We start from the raw sequence: 27,879 nt of genomic DNA, 5'->3' as shown, positions 1-27,879 counted from the left end.
GCTGGCAATTCCAACACAATACAATTTAAAACAACAAAAGAAACCAACAATAAACAAATAAATTAAATATATTAAAATAAATGAATAGATAAATACTATATTGGCCACCCTGTTCATTAGATATCAGCATCAACCATTAATTAAACCAACATCGGAGGATCACTAATTTAATTCAATTAAGTGTCATTTATGAACACCCGCAGGCGAATTCCGGCTAGATGTGAAGCATCATGAAAATATAAAACACCACGGCCTGTGCATGAACACTGCTGAAAGTTAAAGAGAAGTTTGCATAATACTCATGTGACCTCTGATGTAACATTCATTTAACCAAGCTCAAAATGTAGAGAATGTGAGAAAGATCCAGCTCAAGCTCTCATGCAGTCAATAGCACTCTGATCCAGAATTATGCATGTGCATAACTGATGCTGCGCTGCCCTGCAGGTAGAAGCGATAAGCAATCTCACTGCATCTAATGACCTATAAGCATATATGGGTCTGTGCAATAAATTATTCAGCTGACACAATGTGCGAGGTTCATTTCTGGTTCAGTGCGACCCCATTTTCACACTAAATCCAGAAACAACATTTTGGACAGTGCCCAAATGTGAATGTAGGGAGACCTGTGGGGGTGTAAATGTGGTGGAGATTTGTCAAGAGGAAAGAATGACTTCACAATGAATAATTCAACGAATAAACACTAGCTCAACAGAACAGCCGGACTTTTAAATATATGATTTCAGCCGATGCTGAGAGCACATTATAGTATTTTCAGTATTTTCCGACTCAGACTGAGTTAGACGGTACTATCATTCGTAATGATATGATGACAAAGTGCTTATGGCTTTCTCGTGGTTCTCCGTCGGCGGTAAGAATAGAACATGTACCTAATACTGTGGGAAAGTGCCTCCTGTAGCCCATTCTGCTAATATCAATCCAATGATCTGAGGAAATCGGCCATCTACAAAGAACTGTGGTTTTCACCATCGGAGATGAAGAGAAGCCTGAATCAGTGCTTTGAGGAACAAAAGACGGACTTCTGCTAATTGCTTTTAAAATGGCAGTGGGTAAAAAAAAAATTGTGAGAACTCACAAAAAGAAGGCCAGGCTAGAATTTGAGCTATAAAACCTAATTATACCCCACAAAAGCAGTCTGTTCCATTTAGAATAACTTTTTGGCCTTAATTCTAAGCGGTATGTGTGGAGAAAACCAGGCACCTGTCCAATACAGTCCCAACAGTGAAGCATGGTGGTGGCAGCATCATGCTGTGGGGGTGTTTTTCAGCTGCAGGGACAGGACGACTGGTTGCAATCGAGGGAAAGATGAATGCGGCCAAGTACAGGGATATCCTGGGCGAAAACCTTCTCCAGAGTGCTCAGGACCTCAGACTGGAACTAAGGTTTACCTTCCAACAAGACAATGACCCTAAGCACACAGCTAAAATAACGAAGGAGTGGCTTCTCAACAACTCTGTGACTGTTCTTGAATGGCCCAGCCAGAGCCCTGACTTAAACCCAATTGAGCATCTCTGGAGAGACCTAAAAATGGCTGTCCACCAACGTTTACCGTCCAACCTGACAGAACTGGAGAGGATTTGCAAGGAGGAATGGCAGAGGATCCCCAAATCCATGTGTGAAAAACTTGTTGCATCTTTCCCAATAAGACTCATGGCTGTATTAGATCAAATGGGTGCTTCTACTAAATACTGAGCATTTTTCAGTTTTTCTTTTTTAATAAATCTGCAAAGATGTCAACAATTCTGTGTTTTTCTGTCAATATGGGGTGCTGTGTGTACATTAATGAGGAAAAAAAATTAACTTAAATGATTTTAGCAAATGGCTGCAATATAACAAAGAGTGAAAAATTTAAGGGGGTCTGAATACTTTCCGTACCCACTGTATATATATGATTTTTTTTTAAATTTACTTTTACTAAAACTTTTATTAAAAATAAAGACATGTATAATGTTACAAAATAAATAAATAAATAAAATGAATATATTTTCTTCATTAACTTTTTTTGTGAAAAAAGGCTTGTATAAAAGGTTTCTACAAAATTTTAAGCAGCACAACTCAACATTGATAATAATAAGAAATGTTTCATGAGCTTCAAATCAGCATAGAATGATTTCTGAAGGATCATATGATCCTGATGACTGTTATTTTAAATTGTAATAATATTTCACAATATCACTATTATTTACAAAAAATTGTGAGAACTCACAAAAAGAAGGCCAGGCTAGAATTTGAGCTATAAAACCTAATTATACCCCACAAAAGCAGTCTGTTCCATTTAGAATAAAAAGAAACCCAGAGCAGTAACAGCCATGCCATTAACAATTAGTCTCCACTGCACCTAATTAGACAGAGGAGATAAAAAACAGGTTCTAAATTTAAACCGTTTGCCTCATATATTCTGAGGCTCGATACACTGTGCAAATAACATCTAAAGACCCGCAGCATCCAGGGACGGTTCATGACTGGCCATTGAGGAGTAACACAAGGCTATATTTGCTGCTTAATGGTAATAAACTTCTTTAGCTAAACTCCAGAGTGGTTACAAATGGCCACAGGACCCCTGAGGGTAAAAATCCCTAAATGGTTATTCATTCAATCCTACAGAAAGTGGAGAGACACTAAATTGGGGAATATATCTCCAATTACAATTTTGCTAATGCCTGGATTCTATGTACTTCACTGAGCCATGATATAGCCGGTGAGCTCTCTGTTAGCATTACAAATATTTCATAAAGCATTAAAAATGACATGAAACTGTGCTAGTAAGCCACTTTACGCTCATATTGTGGTGTACTGAAGTGAATCAGGATATTTAGGAGAGAAAAAAAAAACAATGATTTTATGCATATGGAATTGACTGGATGGTGAAAAGTGGTGTCTACATGACAGGTGGTTGAAGGGGAGGGGCTGAAAAATAAGAGGGCTTGATGATGTCAGCTGAAAACGAAAGTTGTTTCAGAGGCGGAGCAAATGCTAAGCCCCACCTTAAAATGTTTCTGACTAATCCTGCAATGGCAACTGTTATCGTTCAACATTTTCTCAGACAGGATTTTAGTCTCTATTTGATTTTTTTTTTTAAATTGACAATGATAATTTTATATAAAAAAAAAGAAAAGAAAAAAAAATCCACATCTTTGAAAACTTTTTTCCTAAATCTTTAATTGAATAATACATATTAATAATGATTACATAAATAAATAAATATTTTAATATCAATTAAAATCTTATCTAATCTAATGTAATATTTACTTGTATTAATTAATTAATAATTAATTTGGAATGTTTATTCCAAAATGAACATATCTATTGCAGTTAGCAACCATAACCAAGAAGGCAGAGCTTAGAAAAGCAAAATTGATGAAAGATTGCAAAGAAACATTTTTGTACTCTTTGGAACAAGTATCACTGAATTGTTCACAAAATGACTAGGAATGTGTATTAAGAAAGTAAATAGTCAATTTCGACTTTATGCCGACTTCAAAGTTAATTCCCCTTTGGAACTAGCAAGCCATTTTCCCCCTAAAATGTATCCATAAAAACTAGAGCTGGAAAATAAAGAGTAAATATACTGCACTGCTTGTAATGACAGTAAACAACAAGCAAGTGGTCACTTTTGAAGGACACACTCATAATCTTAACTCCTCCTGGATTTGTGATGGGCTTGATGAAATATAAAAGACACTGGTCAAAAGCCAAAGTATTACCGTATCCAAAACAATAATGAAAAAGCATTGGCCAATGAGCCACTCCATCCTGTCTGTCAATACAGCATAGATACCAATAAACCCTCTTACCAACCACCCTCCCAGCTTAGCAAATAGTCATAAGAAAACCCTGCAGTCCATTTAAATGCCAACAAATTAAACAGAGAGCCTTTACACCCTTTCCTCATTAAATCCTAAAACCTTGTAAATGTTAAAGAGAGTGTTGCTGGTTATAGCGCACATACTCCCATTAGAGAACTGATTGGTTAGACCACTGGGAAAAAACATAGCCGTAAAGCTATCCCATCGCACACCTTGAGTGGCCATTTCCATTTGGCAAAGGACGTTGCCAGATTGCCTGCCTAACTTGCATTTAGCATCTCGCTAACCTTCGGACTGCTTTGACCTGATACGACAGTAGTTTTTGCATTGACGCTTGGCAAGAAAACTCCTGACATGGCTGTGAAACGTATGGCCATATGGAATTATTGGCCTTGCTCCGAAACGTGCTGTTGGTACACTTCCCCCCACGGCGGTCTCCCATTTTCTCCTTCCCTAGGCATAAGACACAGCATTTTTCGACAAGACCAGCCACTCTCAGAGTTGTGAACGCAAAGGCCGAATCGCTCTGCCTCACCCTTGTCTTACAACTGTGTGATGAATAAGCCACCTGCTCTAATCTTCCTCGCTTCTACCCTCGATTTGTCCATGTACCTTTCGTAATAAGCCCCCATTTTCAGAACCACTTAGTCATGGACAAAAATAAATGTGGCACACTTTAACAAGGTAAAATGTGTTTCTACTCGTGGCTAAGATGGCTAAGATGGAGGACCCAAAAATCAGAAACGATTCACATTCCCCCCACAAATGCCAAACGGTATTTATGAGTAAACCACAAGCTAGAAGTTTATCTTCCCTGTCACTGTTTCTAAACTCAATAAGCTGTAAAGATTTAATGACTATGTTGCCCATCTGCCTTCACTTAGAGTGTTGTTAATAACAGTTGCATATAATTCAGTTCAAATCTATCTATTTTGGTAACATTTTACAGGCTAATATAAAGGGCGGGCTAGCTCTATGTGACGATCTCTAGATGGAGGACATCTGGATGCATCCAAGGTACACATGAAGGTCAATGAACAGCAAAATTTCTCATTAAAGATGCACCAGAAATGGCAGGGTTAAACTGGTTCAGATAAGAGACCGGAGAAGAATACCCTGAAGACAAAATGTTAGCGTGCAAACCGCTAGGTCGCGTTCACTTTAATTTGACCCTGTAATAGCACTCGTGGTGATGTACTCTAGTTTCTTAGCTATCGCTGCTAGGCAATTAATATCTGTCTGCATGTCTATACTATCTCAGTACCCTTCTTCACATTAACAAAAACCTTAACTAATTGACTCCTGACTGGGATGATCACTGGAGATCAGCTAATTACCTTTTAATGCATGAATACTGAAAAGTCATTAAAAGTGGCTCAACCTAGCAACTAGCACCACAAGACAGATGTGGTGGAGTTAGAGTGTCAAGGCCTCCTTAATTACACACACTCACACTCTCTGCCAACTATTTCTTTGCCTCTGAAAGCGGAAACAGAACCATGAGCCATAATTCTGCTGTAATTTAATACAAAATCAAAGGATATTAAATCAAACAGCATTAATCCTTTATGATTGTGAGACTTAGCATTTTCTGTCTAAAGCCTTCTACACACTGCACGATTTTGGCAATCCTATAAGATCATTCCAAATCACACTGTGTGATATAGATCTGATAAACTTGGGTACGACATGTATGCAGACTGTACGATGATGACACCTATTGACTCGTAGACTACGACGCACGTTACTATAGAAGAATCAAACGTCATCAGCATGCGCTAGTGGTAAAAAAAAAAGAGCATGATGAATCACACTTTGGCAGTTGTAGTTTTTATGTATGCTGAAAAAAAGTGGACGCGGCAAAAAAGGAAGCGATAAGAGCTTGAGGTAAGCAGTTTTATGTTTTAGTGCCGTGTTGCGTTGATTTCATGTCCCATTTTTATTGGCTGGTCAGTAAACGTGGGTCGTAGCAGCAAACACACTGTGCGATGATCATGCTGAACTTCTGACACTGGCAGAAAATGATCGTAGGCTATCTTTGGTCGCAAGACCGTGACAACGGCCGTCTTTGAACCTCTCTCACTGTACGACATAGGACCACCGTTTAGGAGCCATGATCATTTCACGATGCCAATCTTCAATCAGTGTGTAGAAGGCTTAAGCCTGAGTAGTGTTTACATACTCTAAGTAAATAATAGTACATAATTAGTGTTAGTTAAGGCATTAGTGTTTGCTAAGGCAAGCATCGCTATTAAGACTGTGCATACTTAGGATATGGATCTGAACAAAACTGCTAACCTTAAAGGCTAAGACCCTAACTAAAAAGGTAACTATAGATGCTTTTAGTGCCAACGTCACAATTATGTCACGGGTTTAGCTGGAGGCAAAACAAAGGGAAAACTGGAGGCGGCCAATCCAAAACAACACAGAGTCGGCTACATAAGGAGCTTAAAATGTCATCTCGTGTTGTTGAGTTTCAGAATCGATGGAGTACAGGCTCCAATTTGAAAATTTATTGCATACCTGTTGCCACTGCCAGACGAAAAAACGACGACAGCTGTGTTTAAATGCAATAAAACGAGTGGACTGGACAGAAACGATCATCAAAAATGCTTGCATTTGCAGTGATTGTGTGTGCTGCTCTTTTTTGATTGTGTGTGGTGTTCAATTTGTGTAAATCTGTGGTGCAGAGAAAAGTATGTTGTGTATGAAATAATGTCTGCGTGCATGTGTGTCTGTGTGTAAAACACTCTGCTGACTTTGAGAATTCACTTTTTTCTAAACTATTGTGATTAATTGTGAATCATTTGTGGTTGTATATGCATTGTTGTGACTGATTGTGACTAGAATGTTTAAAAACCAGGTAAGAAAGAACAATTAAATACAGAAAGTTCAAAAATTAATTTGCAGTGTCTGGAATTTTTATTTCTAGAAAATATTCACATCTTACTTTAAAATTGTAATGTAATGTCACTCTTAATTTACATCATTTAAAGGAGGCATATACTTTAAAAATAACTCTTTGGCTATTACATACATACATCTTCAAATAAAACCTTAGCCATCATATTGAATATTTAACAATCGCAGCCCCGGAAAGTGAGTGACCTTACCTATTCTGAAAAAACATTGTTAAAAAACAAGCTAACAAAACCTGGTAGCTACAGTTAGTGAAGTGGCCAGAGGAATCATTCTGCCTCCAACTAAAAGTTTACTAACTGAAAAAGGGGTCTATAACAATAACTATATTAGGCAGTTATATTTCAACAGTACAAGATACATTTGGCAAAACAAATTAACTCAGAAAGTATTTTAATTATGACATTTTCTTAGTCTAAGAAGATGTACAATGCATCCACAAAAACAAACGCAGAGGTCCCCCCTGAAGCCATCCAAAGTGAGTCTGACCTCGGCTACCCATCAGGCGGGAATATAATAGATAATTTGGCCAGTAAATGGCAGGTATTATTGCAGTTGTCTCCTCTCGGAGGCATATGATTTAGAAAGACACTGAGGTAATAGCTTTGCAAATTTCCTCTGCCATCATTCCATGGCTTCTGCACATCTGAGATGTTGGGAGAAAGGTGAGAAGTCAATGACTATCCATCAAAACATCAGTCTCCATTTATTCTCCTCTCAGCTCTTAAATACTAAACACGGTGACAAAACGCTATCATGTGTGCCAGGCCCCCAGAACCACTATAGACTGTACTCCAGCAGGTCAGTCAGGAAGGCCTGCGATGTCAGAGGTAGTAGTGGACACCACTTTTTATTTATTTAATTTTTTTATACAATATCCACAGATCTGTTGCTTTACTTGTACTGGTAAAGATCAGAGTGATGAGCATGAGTAATGATTCTAAATAAGGGTAATATGCAACCATGGGCTCATGCATATTAATAAAGGCAACATTCACCCAGTAGTCCAACTGACTGGCTGAAAAAAACTAAAATAGGTGCTAGTTATACTATTATTAGCAATTAAACATTCATTTAGTTAGTTGACTACTGATGAAAGATGAGATTTCCATTTGGTCTTAAAGCCAATAATAATAATAGTATAATAATAGTATAACTAATAATAGTATAACTAGCACCTACTTATGCTTTTCAGCCAATCAGTTGGACTACTGGGTGAATGTTGCCTTTATTAATATGCATGAGCCCATGGTTGCATATTACCCTTATTTAGAATCATTACTCATGCTCATCGCTCTGATCTTTACCAGTACAAGTAAAGCAACAGATCTGTGGATATTGTATAAAAAATAAAAAATAAAAGTGTGTGGCTGGCTACAGTTTTTACATCATAATGCCGCCAGGCAAAACCAAGCTCTTCAAATACAATGATTGTTGCCTAAAATGTGGTAGGGGCAAACATAGAAATTTCTAAAGTGGTAATGGTACAGACACATTAGAGAAATCATTTTGAAAATTTGTGAGCAAATAAGGTCCATTGTCAATAGTGTAGCGACGCATGAAGCATCGCTGACACAGAAGTAACGTTCAAACAAAATGTACTTAGTGATTTTTTTTTTTTGCAATATCCACTGATCTGGCATTACTCATACTGATAAAGATCAGAGCAATGAGCACTAGTAATGATTCGAAATAAGGGTAATAAACAATGGGCTCATGAATATTAATTAGGTGATGCAATGTTCACCCAGTAGTTCATCTGACTGGCTAAAAGACAGTTAAGTAGGTGCTAGTTATTATTAACATTCGTTCAGTCGGTTGACTTCTGATTTTAGTGGTTGGAAGGGGTTTCCGTTTGCACCATTTTGTGCGGCTGGCTACTTTTTTTTAAATCACAATATCACCAATCAAAACAAAGTCCTTCAAATTTTTCAAGTTCTTCTTTTTCATCCTCATACCAAACTCCTAACAGCACATATACCAATTGAAATGACTGGACTTCGCCTGCAAGTGACATTAAATGTGACCTCACCTTAACAGCTGCTATGACCCTGATTCATTTAGTGCATAATGTACTGTAGTATTGTAGTGTATCTTATGTACTCTGCACACAGTGCATACTTGCACATTCACACACTCTCTCTCAAGGACATTTTACATCTTTCCTTACAACAATTACTACAACTGAGTCATGTGGGAATAAAGAGTCAATTCCTTTCTAGTTCCACTATGTATGCTCCTCGGTATGGTGTCCAAAAATGCTGTCTAGGTAGGCAGCTAACTAGTGGGCCAGCTTCACTTTCAAGAGTCTAGGTGTTTTCCATCGAAAATCAGCCTCTATAAATATCTGCTTATATAAAATAACATTTAAACGCAAAAAAGAAAAAGATTAATCTGTTAAAATCTCTGCGTATATTGGCATGTTCTCCTACACAGAACAGGTTGCTGTAGTTACATGTGCTTAATTTATTCCTCAGTAAATGTTTGTTCTTTTAAATTTAAACTTAACAGAAACGTTTCTTTGGCAACTATCTGCTTAAGTTCAAGTACTAAAATTACTAAAATTGAAATGAAAATAAATGAAAGCTAACAGAAATATAAAAATGAACAAAAATACTAAAATTAAAAATATATAAAATAAAAACCAAAAAATACTAATAATACTAAAACAACACTGCCACTGGGATGTCTTTGTCAAGACCACCTGTCCTTAGAAGGTGTTCTTACTCACCTGAAACATTTTAAAATACTCTTTGGAATAAAATAATTTCCTTTACAGTAAATCGTTTTTGATATTTACATGTTGAGCATGGGGCCAGCAGAAATAAAAATCCGCACATGGTTATATGCAGGGCTTACACCTCCTCAAAAAATCTTTTATTTAATGCTTAATCAGAGGCCATAACAAAAGTGAAAAGTGCAAACCGTTTTCGAGACAAAAGCTCTTCCTCAGTGCCACATTGATTAGTGCACACCTGCATCCATTAAAACATCAATATTCACCATGGACATCATGTTGAGCATGGGAACATTTTTACAGCTTTTACACACTGCATCACGATTTAAACATTTCAGTGTGTAAATTTAGTCTTCAGCTTTACAAACACTCCTCCATGCAGTTGGCGTCTCTGCGCTCTGACTGCTGTCCATGAAAAGCAAACAAACAGGAGGACCCGTTAAAGCCTCCAGCTCATCTGTGGCTGGCAATTTTGGGAATTATCACACAGCAGTAAATGCAATAATGCTATAATCGGCATTTTTTTCCCCTGCTCCCCAACCTATCACGTTCTATAAGCCTGTTTCTCTGAGAGCGCGTCCTGCGAATACATATTTGAAATATAAGCTGTTAGCATTGGGGAAGATTTGAGCATTTTAGATGTTGCTTTTATCAGGAAAAATACCAATTAACCCGTCTTTTCACGTAAATGGAATTTTCATGTTCCGGAATCAAAAACAAAGAGAGCCCGGCACAATTAAGCACATGCCTCAGTGGTCAGGGACTGATAAGCCACACAATCCGAGAGACAGCACAAAAAGAGGAACAGTCACAACACACTGACAGCACTCGCAGGCTCAGCCCAAACCACAATGACTCAAATTACGGCTCCACAAAATGCTGTTGGCTGGCAACTTGGGGCATATTTCTAATTCACAGACAGGGACAGAAGAGGTTGGAGAGGCTGTTATGGAATGTTTTTTTACTGCTTTTTAGGAGGGAGGAGGAGCGGAATTAGCCAGGCTTGTGACAAGGGTTTCCTAAATGCCAGCATGTTGGTTAAATCAAAAGCAACGGTTCAGATCACTGACAGACAGATTTAGTGTGGAAAGCCTGTGAACTGCTCTATTGTAGCATACGGTCTTACATCAGAGGTTTTTTGATGCCAAAGACCCCCAAATATAATATCAAGGCAGCTATAGTGTTGTGTAAACATATCCATTCATTCGGTTCGAGAAAAACAAGAGTATTATAATGGCAACCAAAAAACAACAACAGAAAAACAGTGCAAAGTTGTTTGCAAAATTAAATTGACCTTCATGCTGTTATTAGACTAAATCTAAGGCAACTTACTAAAATATCTGAAAATATTTACTTGTGTTTTAACCTCTTAACTGGCAAAAATTGCCGGCAGTCCCTAGATTGTTGCTGTTTACATTTATTACACACTAGCATTACTAACCAAAAAAATAAAATAAAATAGATACATTAACAGCATTTCTAGTTTTTTTTTAACCCATTATTGTGCCTTAAAACAATGGGAACAATGGCAAGGACATACAAAAAGACATACAAAACATTCGCCAGATTGTTTTTACTATATGTTGATTAGAAGAAGCAGAATAAAATAATCATGATTAATCCAACTATTTCCATCTTTAGAAAGCAGAATGAATCAGTAGTATCATATTTTGATATTAAAACATAATGAATTGATATCTCTATACATTGTCCGGGAAAAATATATTTTAATGTACAATATTTTGATTTAAAATACAGATTTTTTTTTCTTCTCTAAATGTTCCCGAACTACATAAAATATGTACTACATAAAAGATCTATCAATCATGTGAATTGATAGAGGCATTAATTTTTATATAACACTTTCTTTTTTTTTTTTTTTTTTTTTTTTTCACACAGATACAAAATTCAGCAAGATTCTACGTCTTGAGACTGTGAAAATGTACTGGGATTGACCCTCGTGGGTGTAGTGCTCTCTCGCTGCACAGGTGGGCAGATGGATCCTGTGTCTGTTCCAGCTCTGCTGATCAGGGATCAGGTGGCCTTTCTCACAACGGCGGGACACAACATGATGCCCAAATTACAAAAATAAACAGCTTTCTGCAAGCTTCCCGAGTCATGCATACTGGGTGATCCAATCCACCTGAGTTCTTGTGATCATGCATCATGTAATGTTAAAAGCAGTGCCTATCATTTCTGAAAGAGCATGTCTGGGACACTAAGATTCATTTTTTATTTGTACCTATGTGGGTGTATTGACTGTTTATGTATATGAGTGATTTCATTTTTGTATATATTATTATTATTATTATTATTGTGACATTATTTCTCAAAGTTTTGCCTTAATGTCTTGTAACTATGACTTTATATCGTACAATAACGACCATGTATCTCAAAATTATGAAAATATGTATTCAAATGCAAAAAACATTAAATATTATATATACACATTAAGCATAAAATGTATAAAAGATTAAATTTCATTATTTTGGTTAAAAGAGTTATAATTAAATCCTTTCTCTTTACATATAGCAACTATTTCAAAATTACACAATTATTTATAATAATTGCAACTTTATATCTCACGATTGCGACTATACATCTCAAAATCGTGTCTATTTTTTGTAATTGTGATTATATATCTAATGATTGTGACTTTATATTTCAAAATTGTGACACTTGCGAATTGTATAAAAACCGTGACTATACACAGTATATAAAAATTTGGGCTATATATACGGCATAACACACCGAAATTGCACCTGTATCGAAATCTTTAAATTTCTCATTACTACAACTATATATATATATCTCACAATTACATCGTATCACATACTAGCAACCGCAAATCAACCAACCTAGCAACCAACTAGAACAACATAGAAAGAACAACTGACATTTTCTATAAAACAAAAATTAAACTAGCTGATGCTTACTATTAGCATCCCTTGAGATAAATCTAACCTGGATAACACTGCTCACGGCCGCTGATTGCTGCTGTGAACACCTACAAACCTTCAAAAACAAAACGCCGCATCTCAATTCCAACTCCATCAGTGTGGGATGGAACTTGTGAAAAAAAACACACAAGGAAGCATGGGGAAAAAAAGTCAGTCTGACATGAAAAGACCTCACATCCATGGGGCCTTCGACATATGCAGCAGAGAAAATACTGCTTCATTGGAGTAGATCGAAAGGAAGCTGAAACCTGCTTTACAGCTTCCTGTTTATGGTCTTATGGGACCACATTGAGAGGAACGCACCTCAATTTTACCCTGTTAAACATCAAATGATTATATTTCCATATTTTTGGAGTTGTAATTAAATTCCTTCTCTTTTTCGACCAAAACACCAAATTGTTATTTTTGGTTCTTGCCTTACCACATTGTGTCTTCTGATTATATTAATATTGATGGTGACATACTGCTGTTTTAGTTGTGGAAGCCTGCAGCTACAATCTGTCAAGAGCTCTCTGGTGGCATGAGACGGCATGTCTGTGCTCGCCTTTCATCACTGCTGCGTCTTCTTGTGCAGTAGAAGAGGTAGCGTGGGGCTACAGGGCTGCGGAGGGGGTCCGTACAGCATGGTCGAGACACGCCGCTGCTCCACTGGAGCGCTCTTAAAACAAAGGGATAACAGTGGAAGGGAGCCCCGTCACACCCGAATCCCAGAACAGAGCCTTGGCGTGCCATGATCTACTCAAAGTGGCTCTCTCTCCCTTATTTTCTTTCTGCCTCGCTGTGTCCTTGTTTCCACGTTGCTGACTATCATACTGCACCATGTTGCATGATTAATACTGAATGGAAATCAGCAGGAACTGTGAGGCGTTGTCTGAATATGAAGCTTGTGATTACGTTCCAAGAGAATCTGCAGTGTGATATAAATTAACAAATACTGAAGAGTCAATATTTACAGTAGCACTGACCTCAAATAGTTTCAAATGACACTTGTCAGTTGTTCTTTATCAGTCTTGATTAAAAATAAATAAATAAATATATAAAAATAAAAGGTGAAGTGTATACATTCTAAAAATCACATATGATAATAGAAATGGTAATACTATTACATATGGAAGCCCATATCCATAACATGGGGGAGGGGGAACATTTTATTATGAGATAATAAATCATACTCATGGCATACCAAGTCATAATTATGAGACAAAGTCAAAATTGACATAAAAAGTCAAAATTAAGACAAAAAAAGGCATAAGTTAAAATTATGACAAGTCAATTATGACACAAAAAGTCAAAATTATGAGATATTAATTCAATTTATGACATTATGACATTAATTTTTTGCCTTATGTAATAATTATGACTTGAGGTCATACATTTGACTTTTTATGTCATAATTTCAACTTAGATATTAGTCATAATTATGACTTTCTTATAATTTTGACAAAAAAGTAAAAAAAGTGAACTAGTCATAATTATGAAAAGAAATCCGAAGTATGCCCACAAGTCATAACTAAATCATTATTATGACTTAGTATCTCATAATTTTAGTTTAGTTTTGTTTTTATTCATAAACATTTAATCCTATACTTATACGTTTTTATTATGATTTACAATAGTATATTTTTTTCTTATGAGGTGGAAATGGGTTCTAGTTATAGCTGTCTTTAAAAACATATATACACATTACCTTTAATTATATATATATATATATTTAATTTCCTAAAAGTCTGAGAAAACCAAATTAACTTTAAAAGGACTCTACCAGAAGTTATTGTATTTGCCCTGAAAGCAGGATTGCAATTGTATTCAAACGCACATCCATTTTGTGCTGCTGTGATGTTCAGGGTTACAAACATAATCTGTTTTGCACAAATTTAATATACACATCAATTTCTTATAATAAAAATGTGTAGGAGGAACTGGAAATGTGCAGAGTTTGGCTTTTGGCTAAACGATCTCATCAGCGAATGTCAATCATCTGTAGGTTTTTTTTTTTTTTTAAACCAGAGTTCTTGTAGATCAGCTAATACTTTACCACGTAATGAGATCGATAACATTATTAATTGCATTTCGCACCCTCTGATGGCACCACAGAGGCATCTGGCTGGATATGAATCTGGTGTATAAATATTATCAGTTAATTTAGCGGAAATTTCACACACAAAGCGCATCATGTTATCGGACAGGATATATCCCTATCCCTAGGTCTTACTAATCTGGATTGTCTTATTCATTTGGATTTCTTATGATGTCAAATACTATATGACAACTTAATCCTGACCATATTTATATCCTCAAGCAGACTTTATTGAGATTCCATGCTTATTGCTTATAAATTAGAGATTATTTGATAAGACTATATATATATATATATATATATATATTCAGATTAATCAGAAATACATACAGTAAGATAAAATATTGTCAAAAGTTTGAAAGATATAAAGATATACATTTTTTCAGATCTATTGCTTAGCCTTAATCTCTTTATCCTGTTGTTCACAACAACTCTCTTTGTTGTTCATGATGCATGCTGAGGGACACAAACAAGCTCGTTCACAGACTGTTGTTCGTCACGACTGCACACCTCTTAGTCACATCTTTCTCACCCACTTTATTCCTGCTCTGTGTAACATCACACATTAATTTTAAGAGATGATTTGCACTTTAAAAATAACAACAAGTATCATCAGCTCAATATGTATAAGTCAAATGCAGTGTGGTTTAATTAAGAGTTGGGAATAGGAAGTTGTTTGTAGTTTTCACTGGACCGAATGAGTGAAATTTCCTTGGCAAAATCAGCATTAAACGTATTGGTTTTAAAACTAGTTGTGCCTATGCATCTAAATCTGCTCTAAATGACAGTGTCTACTGTCACAGAAAAATAATTGCAAATGGCTGTAGATGTAGTGGTCTGCACTTACAAGAACTGCCACAGTGAAGAATTGATGGGCTAAAACCGTCATTAATATTCAAGGTGAAGTCCCTCTCAATCTCCAGCACTGTTTAGCCGACCCTCCACTCACAAGCTCTAGCCACACATTGCTCCATCTCTTTCTTTCTGTGTTCCATCATTATTTCTGCTTATTTTACCCTCTTGCACTCACTGCTTTTGCATATTTTTACCATGTTTTGGGGATTAACAAACTAAAAGTAGCAGTACTACTAACCTAATTACATTTTTCAGTAGTGTGACAGTACCTCAGCTCTTTTCAAAACCAGAAAGTGTCTAATGCACAGCTGTAGAGCATGAACAAATGCCACACTGCTATATGTTTTGTAATATTGTATTGACATGGACTCACCAGCACTGTGTCTCCTCCTCCTCCACGAGAACCGAAGGTTGCAGGCGTATTTGGGCTGGATGCTATGGAATGGTGGCCTCTCCCTCACAGCCAGCGAGCCTGAGGCACCCACTAAGCTTGGATACCATCAAAGCCCCGGAGAATAAGCACGCTGATCAGTCCACCCCAAAGCCAGGAGCGGACCTGAACCTGACAGATCTGTGGTCTAAATCCCCACCCCCAAATCATTGCCTTCTTTGCCCATCCCATCCGAATATTTGGATGCTCCTGTCCCATCTGGAGATCTTCTTCCGACTATGTTCCTGCCTGACTTTCTGGTCCCATCTCCCTTGCTGGTTACGGCCAGTCCCCTGGATCCGTGGAACTACTGGTGTTGTCAAGCTCCTCGGCTCTTCACCCTCCTGCTAGGTCCGTGTGGTTTGTCAGCTTCGCCTTGGGTTTCCCCTCCACCAGCTTGGCATGAGGCTGGGTCCCCGGGTGCACCTCGGATCTCCAGGCCCATGTCTACACCTTGGCCTGTCAGTCGGCCGGCTCCACGTTCCCTCATCTCCACCGTGGCCCATCTGCCCTGGGACTCCTCTGGGCTCCCTCGTCCATCGAAGCAAACCTCAGTGAGTCGTCGCTCAGATTCCGCCAAGGACTTCTGCGCCTCTGGCTGTGATTCGTGACCTTTGTCTCCACCGGGCTCCTTCCTTTCTTCAGTTTCCCCGTCGTGCTCGCTCACGCCATCGTCTCCCTGGTAAGCCGAGTCCCTGTTTCCGCCTCAGTCACAAAAGCCAGTAGCTCCACCTTGGGCTCCCAGGCTTTCGATGACGCCCTGGTCCGTCGGCCTCTCTGCTCCCAGTCCGTTCCTCCACTCACACTGGCTCCGCCTCCATCGAGCGGCTTCAGGGTTCCGCTCAGCCTTTCAGCCAAAGCTCCACACCCTGGTTCCTCCCATTGTGGGCTCCACCATGGTGTTTGTCTCCTCCGACTCCTCTGGAATCCTGTCAATCAAAATCTCCACACCCACCTCCAAAGCCCCCTCCCTCAGTTGGACATTGTACAGCGCGAGGACCGCCTTTCCGAGGGGGGCGTAATGTCAACATTATGCATTATGTATCTGTATGAGTTTGTTCACGTTAATTCCTTTGGTTTTTGATTATTTAATCCTTGTCCAGCTGTTCCTGTTTAGTTCCCTCATTTACTATGTGTGTATATATACTACCTGTTCTCTTCAGTCCCTTGTCGGGTCTGTATTGTTTGTGTTGAACATGGTTGTGATTCTTCTGAGTTTGCTATTTTAAAGACTTTTTTTATTAAAGACTAAAGATTTTTCTCATTATCTCCTACGTCATGCGCTTCCTACAACCACCTTTCCATGACACTATGTTTTTGATTCAGTTTGATAAAAAAAAGTTACAAATAAATTACATTAAAAAAAATTAATATTGTTTTATGTAAATAATTTTTTGTTTTCTAAATCTAACCAATCTATCACCCAAATTGAGGTCATTGTTATTAAAGAAAAAAAGACAAAAATTAATAACTGATGAATAACAGTTCTATATTTTAAAATAGCTTACATTTATTAGCATTTGTTTCAAACTTCTATAAATTATAGTAGTTTGAAAAACTACAGTTTTTAAAGTAGCTTCAAGAACACTGATTTCTACTTATCTCACTCCCTGGCCTATCCCTCATTTAACCGTGGCTTGTTAATGCAATTTCCTGTCCTTCATTATTCAAAGGCTCTCTGTGTGTCTGGGTATGAGGGGCCGTCTGCAGGACGTGTGTTACTTTTGCCTCTTTCTGCTCGTTATGAACTCTCTCTGTGATTAAATGACCCCTTCAGTAATGACATCCAGCACAGACGGACGGCGGAGGACGTGGCGAACTACTGAAGCAGCAAAACGCTGCTGTGACACTGCCCCGAGACGTCCTCATGGCCGCCGATATGTTTAATGAAGGGAGTGATGAGTTATTGATGCCTCCACTCTAATTAGAGGTCCAGAAGTGTCCGTGGCAGTCATAGCGGTGACAGCAAATACAAAGACGGGCATTGATTGTGTTGGGATGGACTGACTTTGGGTTTTGCAGTCTGGAAGAGCACAGGCACACAACTACTGTTCTAGTTGAATAGCGCGGGCCTATTCCGATTAGTTACACTTCCTAGGATCAGAGAAACTAATTACTGGCCTTAATTTCAAAACCAATAATGAAAGGTTGAGGGGTGTGGAAAGTGCTTAGACATTCTTCAATTCGGATTCAGACTGATAATGTTTCTTTGGTTTGTTTAGCACTGTTCTAAAATCTAGTGAGCTGCCTTGCTGTCTATTCTACATATACAACATCCTAACTAAAACAAATATTTCAAAATAATATTTTAATAACATGTTTTGGCTTTCATACACAAGCTACTGAGACTCACAATGGATTCCAATAGTGATTTAAGTTAGCATGCTGCCACGCTAACAGCACAGTACTTTAATTATGAGAATAAAAACATACAATAGTCACAAATATTGGGTAAAATAATTTCATAATTAGACTGAACCATTTTACTGATATAAAGCACTATAATGAACAACATTTCAACTCATCTGTCATCTTGTACAATTTTTATTCCCTCAGCTCACTGCAATGCATTCTGGGATTGTTTTATATTTGAAACATGCAAGCAATAGTGACTGAATTCGGCTAAAATAAGGTATCTTAGGGGGTGACATAACTTGGAAACACACATTGGCAGCTCGCAAACTTTGGATCAAATTTTTGTGTTAAAATTTTAGCATAATAGTGGCCTGTCATGTGAAAGTGTACTATGATGACTCTTAAGACTGTAACACTGTGATATTATTTTCAGGAAATGTGAGCTCATTTTACTACCAAATTCTCATCATTGTAATGCGAAATACAGAGTCTCATTTTCATTATTGTGAAATGGAAAATAGATTAATATATAAATTAAATATCAGGGTTGAATTTGTTGTACTGGCTACAATTAAATTAAACTAATTGATTCTGTGTGAAGTTCCTCATTGAAAGTCACTATTGGATAAAATGGTAATGAATACATAATGTATACAATATAAATAAATGTGAAATGTAAATATATTTTAATTTAAAAATTACATAAAAATGACGCCAGTAATAAAAAAAAATCACTAAAATTTTAGAAAGTCAATACTAAATGCAGTATAGTAATGAGAATTAGGGGTAAATGTGCTGAAATAATGTCACAACAAAATATTCAAAGGGTCATATCAGTAGATTTTCCTTTTGTTCATGCAAAATATGAAGATGCAAAAGATATCTTAAAGGGTAACATAATTCTGCCCTGCGTTTTGGAACAAATCTCACAATGGCAATGCACAATGTGGCAGCTCACAAGCTTTTGGACCAAACATTTGTGTTTTAAAAGTAGCTCTTTTTTTGCATTCATTTGATCTAATTACAACATAATAGTGCCCTGTTCTGTGACCTCAAGCTGCTACCTCTCACATTCTATGTAGGCTGGTGTCAATTAATAAAAACTGTTGTGAAACTTTGGCTCAAAACAAGCACAATAATGACAAAGTGCCTCTACATCTCTACAAAAATTTCACGTATCAGCTTTGAAAACGCTGACTACATAGTTTCATATAACACAATAGCTTTCTATTATTTTCTCCCCAAAGGGTTTTGTTGTCGATAGCCATCAACAATAACTAGTTTTCAGAAAAGTGCTACAGATAAAAGGAACGAAGCAACCTAGACATCTTTTCAAACATGCTCGGAATAAACAGTTACTGAAAGCAGAAATACAGGGGGAAAAAACTCTATTCTCCAAAGCATATATAAAACTTCATTCTTTTGTCCAAGACAGCATGCACGCGGTTTGTTTGGCTCTAGGTCAAACGTGAGTCTCTCATTGTCATTTCAAGGTGAATGAAGCATTTAGACAATCTCCCCTGCACATGCACCATCTGCGACAGTCTGTCCCTTCACTTCCTCTCTGCTTTTTTCTCTCCACAAGGTTCAGTTGTTGTCATCTACGTTATGAGAAAATGTTTTGAGCTGATCTGGGAGCAGTGCCAGGTGCCACACACCAGTCTGTTTCCTCTAATACGCTCCATTTTAGCATAAACTGTAATTAAAACAACTTGGGACTACACTTAGCACTGGAATTTCACAGTTCAGACCAACGGCTTTAGAGATGAAGAACACAACGGCATTCATTCGCTTGAACTTTTTTTTTCCTTATAGTTTTACGATATTTTCCATTAAATAAGTAACAAAACATTAAGAACAGAGTGACATTTTCTGGGGGCGGGTGGGAATTTAAGAACGAGTCCGCAAAAATTAGGACGAGGGACGAGTCATAAATCAGCAAAACAGCCAAGAACTAAATTATCCTAATCCCACTTTATCTTTTTAGATACAACCAGAAATCCCAAAGCTACTAAATTTAGAGAGTGCCAGGTTGGTACAAATAACAGTCTCTGCTCTGAAGCAGAAAATAATTAGCTTTTACTGCATTTTTACATGCATTTCTTTGTTTAGGATTAAAAGACATTAATAATATATCTCATAGTTGAATATATCTCATAAGTGAAACTAAGAACTGTTTTTTCATTGCAGACAATTAACTGTTTCTATCAATGCATAAAATCAATGACTGCCACTATTGATGTTAAATCAAATGTATTCAGATTTGTATTTGCATCTTTGATGGTTGTTTAATTCATTGCTACATCAGTTTTTCTGTTCAACGATTCAATGATATAGAGAGAGAGTTAACGTAATTATTCTTGAAAATGGACACCTGATAATTCAGAAATACTAAAATAAAGTCTGACCTAGTCCAGGGGTTTTCAAACGCATTAATGCCAAGGAAACATATAAAGATAATAATCAATTGTATTTAAAATCTGGATTGATTATTAGCTTGTATTTGTTATTGTACTAAAGCCAAAACACATTACTGAAAGTAAGAAAGAAAATCCTAGAAATATACCACAAATAAAACTATTCTTAAAAAAAAAAAACAACATTGATTTATTTCTGCCTTGTTGGTTCCCTTTCATTAAAAGCATGACTTGCATGTAAATCTGCATTGTCAGATGAAAGACTGGTCAGGGCAGTTTAAGACTGCAATAGACTATTGATTGGTTTTTGAAAATGATGTGGTAAAGGCTGAGGATGAGTGTGTGCGAGTGGGACTGAATCAGTGATTAGATTTGGATAAAATGATCCAGCAATCTGTTCTGTTGTTAGTATTCATCAGACATGGTGAAACGGTTCCCTCATTATTGATTCAAACAGAGACATCATCACCTACACAACATGGCCCACATGTCATACAGGAAGTTCGTACAAAAGCACAGTGAGCAGAAAATTACTCTGAAACAATGGTGATAAGCATAACCTACAGTAATAGTACTCTGTCCCACTCCTACACACATATTCAATATTCAAATATATTCTGAACAAATAGATTCAAGAGTCAGAACAAAGAAAGCTAACTAAAATGCATGTTAAGTTAGAATGGGGAAACATGGAAAGCATTTTGTGCCCACCCATATTACAGTTTTAAAACATCACATATACTACAAATTACTAGTTAGCAATTTGTAAATTAGTGGTGTTTGCTGTCCTAGTGTTTGCTATCATTAGGTGAGGTGTCTGTCTGTCTCTGTCTGTCTGTCTATCTATCTATCTATCTATCTATCTATAAAATGTAAATGTGTAAATGAAAAGTAAAATTGTGACATTTTTCAAAACAAGTGAGCTCATTTTATCACAAAATTGTCACTGTAGTAATGCCTTAAGTTAATTACTTTTTCGTATGATGTACCTCATTAATTAATTGACTATGAATACTGTCTATCTATCTATCTATCTATCTATCTATCTATCTATAAAATGTAAATGAAAAAGTAAAATTGTGACATTTTTCAAAACAAGTGAGCTCATTTTATCACAAAATTGTCACTGTAGTAATGCCTTAAGTTAATTACTTTTTCGTATGATGTACCTCATTAATTAATTGACTATGAATAAATTACAAAATAGTATCAGTAAATGTAATTTTTAATTAAAACTATTCAAAAACAGTTTTTACCATAGTATATAAGAAATTACTATATTATAGAAATGAAAATCATCATAAAAATATTGATAAAACACAATACAAGATGCATTAAAATAATGAAAATTAAGGATAAAATGCGCTAATAGTAGACCTTTATTTTGTTTATACAAAATAAGTATAAACAAAACAAAAAATATTTTGCACTGTATATTGATCTAGGTATGGGGGCTTTTGTAACCACTCAGAATAACCTAGCAACACCCTAGAAACCACCCACAATACCCTACCATGACCAGCACCACTCAAATTTTTGTAAAAATGTAGATAATCATCCTTATATAAAGAAAAATATAAATAAACACAAATGTTTCCTGCAAGTATACAAGATACACTGAGATTTTTATCTAAAATCATCACTTGAAAAGCACTATTTCCAAAGCCCCAGGGTTCCAGTACACCCTGGAAATATATACCTGTATAATGAATAATGTTCCTATAAAACACATTCAAAAGTATTATTACCAGAACTCAACACTTTTCTCAATAGACTGACTTTCAAAACATTGCATATCCCACAGAGCGAGATTTGATTCGAGTCACAGCGAGTTATAGCGAAGTCCAGGTTATTCTGATCACCCCATGTATGTATGATTCCAATCTGATTTCCTTTGAGAGTCGGACAACCTTGAACCAGAGGAATCCTGTTTCTCTGTCACACTGCGGCTCTTTCTGCCCACGCTCCGCCATCTACTGCAAGCTTCCAAAACAAGTGTGACAAACCTCTTACTTACAGACACAAACTCAGCCTCGCTTTCCCACACCTCTAACTCTACGCCCTGCCAAGATGATCAAGTTTCTCCCCGAGTTTCTGCGAGCACCACCCCCGGCCTCAGTACAAACAGACGTCTGCGCTCATCTCCACCCTCGCCGCTAACCCTGGCTCCTCCGCGCTCCATTCACCCAGCCAAGACGAAGCGAATTTCAGCTCAGGCTTTACAGACCATCTCAATTGAGGGTGCAGAGAAGAGGCAGAAACTGAGAGGGAACAAAAAATATGGAAAGCGAAGCAGTGGGGCTGCAAATCCATTCCTGTCTTAGCGCATTGCAAGCATCGCACTTCCCTTAGGACTACCATCAACCACTGCTAAACTGGGACAGAAAGAGAGCGAAAGAGCTTATTGACGGCCACTAAATTTTTGTGACGTAGCTAAATAGCATCAGATGGTGTCACACCAGAAATGAGAACCAACACTATTAAATTTCCATAGCCCTTGTTACAAGCTCTGAATTAAGTTTTAATAGCTTACCGTGGCTTAATCTGTTGTCTGTTCATCAACAAAGATTTTGATTTACGTGTCAAAAGCATTTTTTGCAGCAATGCCATGGCATAGAAGAACTTGTCCTTTTTTGGTTCCCCAAAGAACCTTTCAGCAAATAGTTCTTAAAAGAACCATGATTTTCATTTTAATAATTTTTAATAATCTAAAAGACGTTTTAATAATCTAAAGAATCTTTTCCACTATAAAGAACATTTTTGGAATGGAAAGGTCCCATGGATGTTAAAGGTTCCAAATGGAACCATCATTGCCAATAAAGAACCTTTATTTTAAAGAGTAAAAGGCGTAATGTCTTTACAGCGTCCTTGACAGTAATGTCCTTAAGTCAGTATAAGACCGTGGCAACTGTTCATGTTGTTTCAAGGAAGTTAATTATATAAAGTAAAAAAATTCATTAAACAACTCTCTTATCTATCAGAAGTGTAAATGAATTAGGCTTTCAAAATCAAAGGTTTCCATTAATTAAAGGTAGATGTGTACATTTCAAATCCAATTAAAAGTATAAAGCTTGGGGTCTAAAAATGAAATCTCATCGCTGCATTTCCCCTAAAACACAAATTTTCCAAAACAGCATGGGGAAGCCTAAATGAAAATGGAACTTGTTCACAAAAAGACATAGCATTGACAATTATTTCACAACTCAAGCATAGGATGGATCTAACTGCACATAAACCATCAAACTAGACGTGAATTAAATGTGATATTCTTAGCAAAAGAGAAGGGCTTTTACATCGTTTACAAAGAAATTCTCAATCCAAGCAACTTCCTCACTCACGCCTCTCGAAGCCACTCTAACGCTGCAATTTTACTAAAATGCCTCCATTATTTTTCAGGCACGAGACAACTGTTCTTTGCTATTCAAACAATCCCACAGTTGTGTTGATGATGGGTCTTATTATACAGCATGCTGGAAACATGGAGTCAACTGCAAACACTGTAGATGTCATAAATGGCAGCAAGTTCACAACAGTTTCTGCATTGTGGACTAAACATTCATGATAAACCCAGAGCAAGATGCTATCTGTGTCCTCACTGGATTTTATTTTTTATAAGGAAATTGTTGCTGCTGTTGAAGTATTTTATTTTTATTTCATTTCTGAACAGATTGAATTTTGCTGTAGATTAACGCAGATGAGAATTAGTTTCACAGCCGGCAAGTGACCTTCAACATTGAAGAATAGTTCAAATAATGTCAGTTGTTGAAGCAATGTTTAAAAAATGTTGATACAATGTTTATGCTAATGGTTGTGAAAAGGTTAACAAAATACTTTTGAATCAACATTGAAGTTTGAACAAGATCTGAAAATTAAGCAAGTTGAAACGACGGCAGAATATCAATGTTGATTTGATTCGTGAAATCCAAACAAAATCCAACAGTGATTCAACCTTGATCTATGACAGTGATTAAACTGTAAATAAACATTAAAATGCCGAATTGGTCAAATTAAAGGGACAGTTTACCCAAAAATGTCAATTCTACCATCATTTACTCTCATGTCAGCAAAAGATAGGACAATGTTCTCCAGCTGAAACTTTTATGGTTGTAGTTGTCGCCAGGGAGGCCGTATTAACAGGATACTTTATATAATGCGAGCTGTCACCAAACCCGATGTTCAGAGGGGCCGAGGTAGGGTACGCCAGGGTGGAGGAGCTAGAGACATTATCTTGATGAAGCTGTGATCAATACAGCCAGAGTAAACCAATGAAAACCAGATAGCATCTCTTTTAATTGAGATTAGACTCTGCAAGTTCAACGTGTGCCCATCTGATTTAAGAGACGGCTCGGTCTCCCCAGTTGACTCTTCGTGGTGGGAATCAATTATGGCTTCTTCTCTGACATGCGACCTCAGAGAGCCGAGATCTGGACTTCAGGTGTTGTAGAGAAGGGGGAGATCGTTGCCTGTTCTCTATTGGGTTTCATGTCTGTGGATACATACCTCCTTTTCTACAAATTTTCTTGCCGGGTTTTCTGGCACATTCCTTGGATATTCTTTTTACTGCAAAATGAATAGAAGACTAAAAAATAACATGGGAGTCCGTTATGGACATCAGGAGCATGCAACAGCACAACTTGACTGAAAGAGGAAGAGAAGAGTTTAAAGAGAAGTAGTTCTCTGACTTAAAACATCATTATCATCATGAGTACTGCACAAAATATTCCCCCTTTATGGTTAATTTATAGGTTGTTTACACTAAAGTGTGTGTCTGTATAACAAGTAAAGGAAGGGAAAGAAAACCCGACCACTTAAAATAGACGTGATGCAGCACACAGAGAGATTTGCATGTGCAGGGGATGGTGGGAAGGTTAGGACACACGTACAGCCTCACTCACACTCACACTCGCTGCAGCGGCATGCATCGGACATGCAGATATCATGCAATTTTTTTTTTTCTGCTGCACTCACTACATTCTGCACAAAGGAAACTGACACAGTGAGATGACAAAGACAGGTCTGTCCGTCCTGCCCACACATTAACAGCCGAGATCTGGACTTCAGGTGTTGTAGAGAAGGGGGAGATCGTTGCCTGTTCTCTATTGGGTTTCATGTCTGTGGATACATACCTCCTTTTCTACAAATTTTCTTGCCGGGTTTTCTGGCACATTCCTTGGATATTCTTTTTACTGCAAAATGAATAGAAGACTAAAAAATAACATGGGAGTCCGTTATGGACATCAGGAGCATGCAACAGCACAACTTGACTGAAAGAGGAAGAGAAGAGTTTAAAGAGAAGTAGTTCTCTGACTTAAAACATCATTATCATCATGAGTACTGCACAAAATATTCCCCCTTTATGGTTAATTTATAGGTTGTTTACACTAAAGTGTGTGTCTGTATAACAAGTAAAGGAAGGGAAAGAAAACCCGACCACTTAAAATAGACGTGATGCAGCACACAGAGAGATTTGCATGTGCAGGGGATGGTGGGAAGGTTAGGACACACGTACAGCCTCACTCACACTCACACTCGCTGCAGCGGCATGCATCGGACATGCAGATATCATGCAATTTTTTTTTTTCCGCTGCACTCACTACATTCTGCACAAAGGAAACTGACACAGTGAGATGACAAAGACAGGTCTGTCCGTCCTGCCCACACATTAACTCACCATCCTCCATTGGCACGTATATGTTTAAGAATAAGCAATCCTCGCTCTGGTCCTGTACGTAAGACGAGACCACTTCAACACTGTTGGTGAACCAAACCGGCAGCATAACGTCCGGTAGCCTGCCCTCCAGCAGGGTTTGGGGACATACGGGGCCAAACTGAGTTGCGTTACGGATATCTGACCATGAAACAGGCGGCTCGGGCGGTTGGAAGCGCCTTTCGCCTGTGGGAGGTGCTGCGTAGGGGACACCCAGGAACTGGATGACAGGCCCCAGAATCTCATTGTTGAGTTCCTTTTTGAATCCCCGCAGTTTGCCGTAAGTTGTAGTGACAACGGGGTCCATTTCGTCCAGTTTTTGCGAGGCTGCCAGCTGGGTGTGCAGGGCCAAGCCTAATATCCAACACAAGAACGGCAGATCCAGGCTAGCACTGAGGCCTAGCCGCGGACACATGGCCCTCCAGACACCGCCCAGGCGGTTTGGCTGTTGGAAGGGCATGTTCAATCCTCTTCACGCTTGTCCCGCAAAGAGCGGATGTACTAGTTTATATCCACTTGCACGAAAGAAAAGATCAAACCCAAGGTGCCAGATGTTCCGAGAGCGAAGCTGTCAAAAATCTCAAAGCCTCTTTGCATTGCAAGTATTCCCACATGGATTTAAATACGGATCCGAGCAACATCTTGATCAAGACCAGCTATTCGTCAGGTCCCATCCTATTGACAACGAAGCTTTCCATCCTGGCTATGTACGGGGCAGGGGTGGGGGAGGCATTTGCGGCAGGTTGTCCACAGATAAATCAAGCCCGGTGCAGTAGTTGGTCTATATCCTGCTGGAATTAAAAAACAAACAAAAAAAATTAGTGGTGAGACAGATGGGAGAACTCTGCTTTATTGGCGTCTGTGATCTTGTGTGCCTGCTATCCAGCAGGATGTTCTAGAATCCCAGCTCATACAGACACATCCAGACAGTTAAGCAGAGTCTCGGCCACCGCTAAATCAAAGGCTGAAGTGATTATACAGTACAATAAAGCAGGACTTACGATACAGTATTGAAACACTTTGTCAGGGGGGATTCTGGGGTTTAACACAGGTGTTGTAAAAGATAAACCTTTTTCAAATATCACAAATCATTAATTCATAAATATCATTACATTTTACAATCTGAAGTTGCCTAGCCATAGTTAAAAGCCAAAAAAAATAATAATAATTCACTGACCCAGCAGTTTCAACCAAGTAATCAACAAAATGTCCTGTTGTTTGTCAAGATCATGCCTGGCTTGGACAAAATCTGCTCATTTACATTACTGCAAATCCAGATAAACATAAAAAATAGGGGTGCTCCGATTGATCGGCTATGTATCGCTATCGGCTGATAATCGCTTAGGGGATTTTTACAAAGCTCATCTGTCTGAAAAGCGAGGTGTGCTCTGATTGGCCAGCCATCCAGTACATTGTGATTGGCCGAATACCTCAAGCTTCTGACGGAAATGTTACGCCCCTACCATATTGTGATGCCTTGTACCGGCCGGAGCGACGAGACAAAAACATTAAAACCCATTATAAACGAGGCATTTGTTGCATCCAGTGGGGACATAATTACGGATTATAATGACTTAAACTGTCTTTTTACGCGTTGC

General features: G+C 37.8%; 1 protein-coding gene across 1 annotated transcript in view; it reads right to left on the bottom strand.

The window, feature by feature from the left end:
• LOC107718905 (neuroligin-1-like) overlaps positions 1-27,879 on the bottom strand; it is an 88,612-nt gene that overhangs the window by 40,818 nt on the left and 19,915 nt on the right. The window contains exon 2 of the mRNA XM_016526160.1: positions 26,246-27,069. Within this exon, the coding sequence (XP_016381646.1) occupies positions 26,246-26,741 (496 nt within the window). The 5' untranslated portion in view covers positions 26,742-27,069. The remainder of the gene's footprint in view (positions 1-26,245; positions 27,070-27,879) is intronic.

Source organism: Sinocyclocheilus rhinocerous, unplaced genomic scaffold (assembly GCF_001515625.1).
Source record: "Sinocyclocheilus rhinocerous isolate Xijiao unplaced genomic scaffold, SAMN03320098_v1.1 scaffold1595, whole genome shotgun sequence".
Taxonomy (NCBI): Eukaryota; Metazoa; Chordata; class Actinopteri; order Cypriniformes; family Cyprinidae; genus Sinocyclocheilus; species Sinocyclocheilus rhinocerous.
The sequence above is the reverse complement of the archived record's forward strand: the minus strand, read 5'-3'. Positions and strand labels throughout refer to the sequence as shown.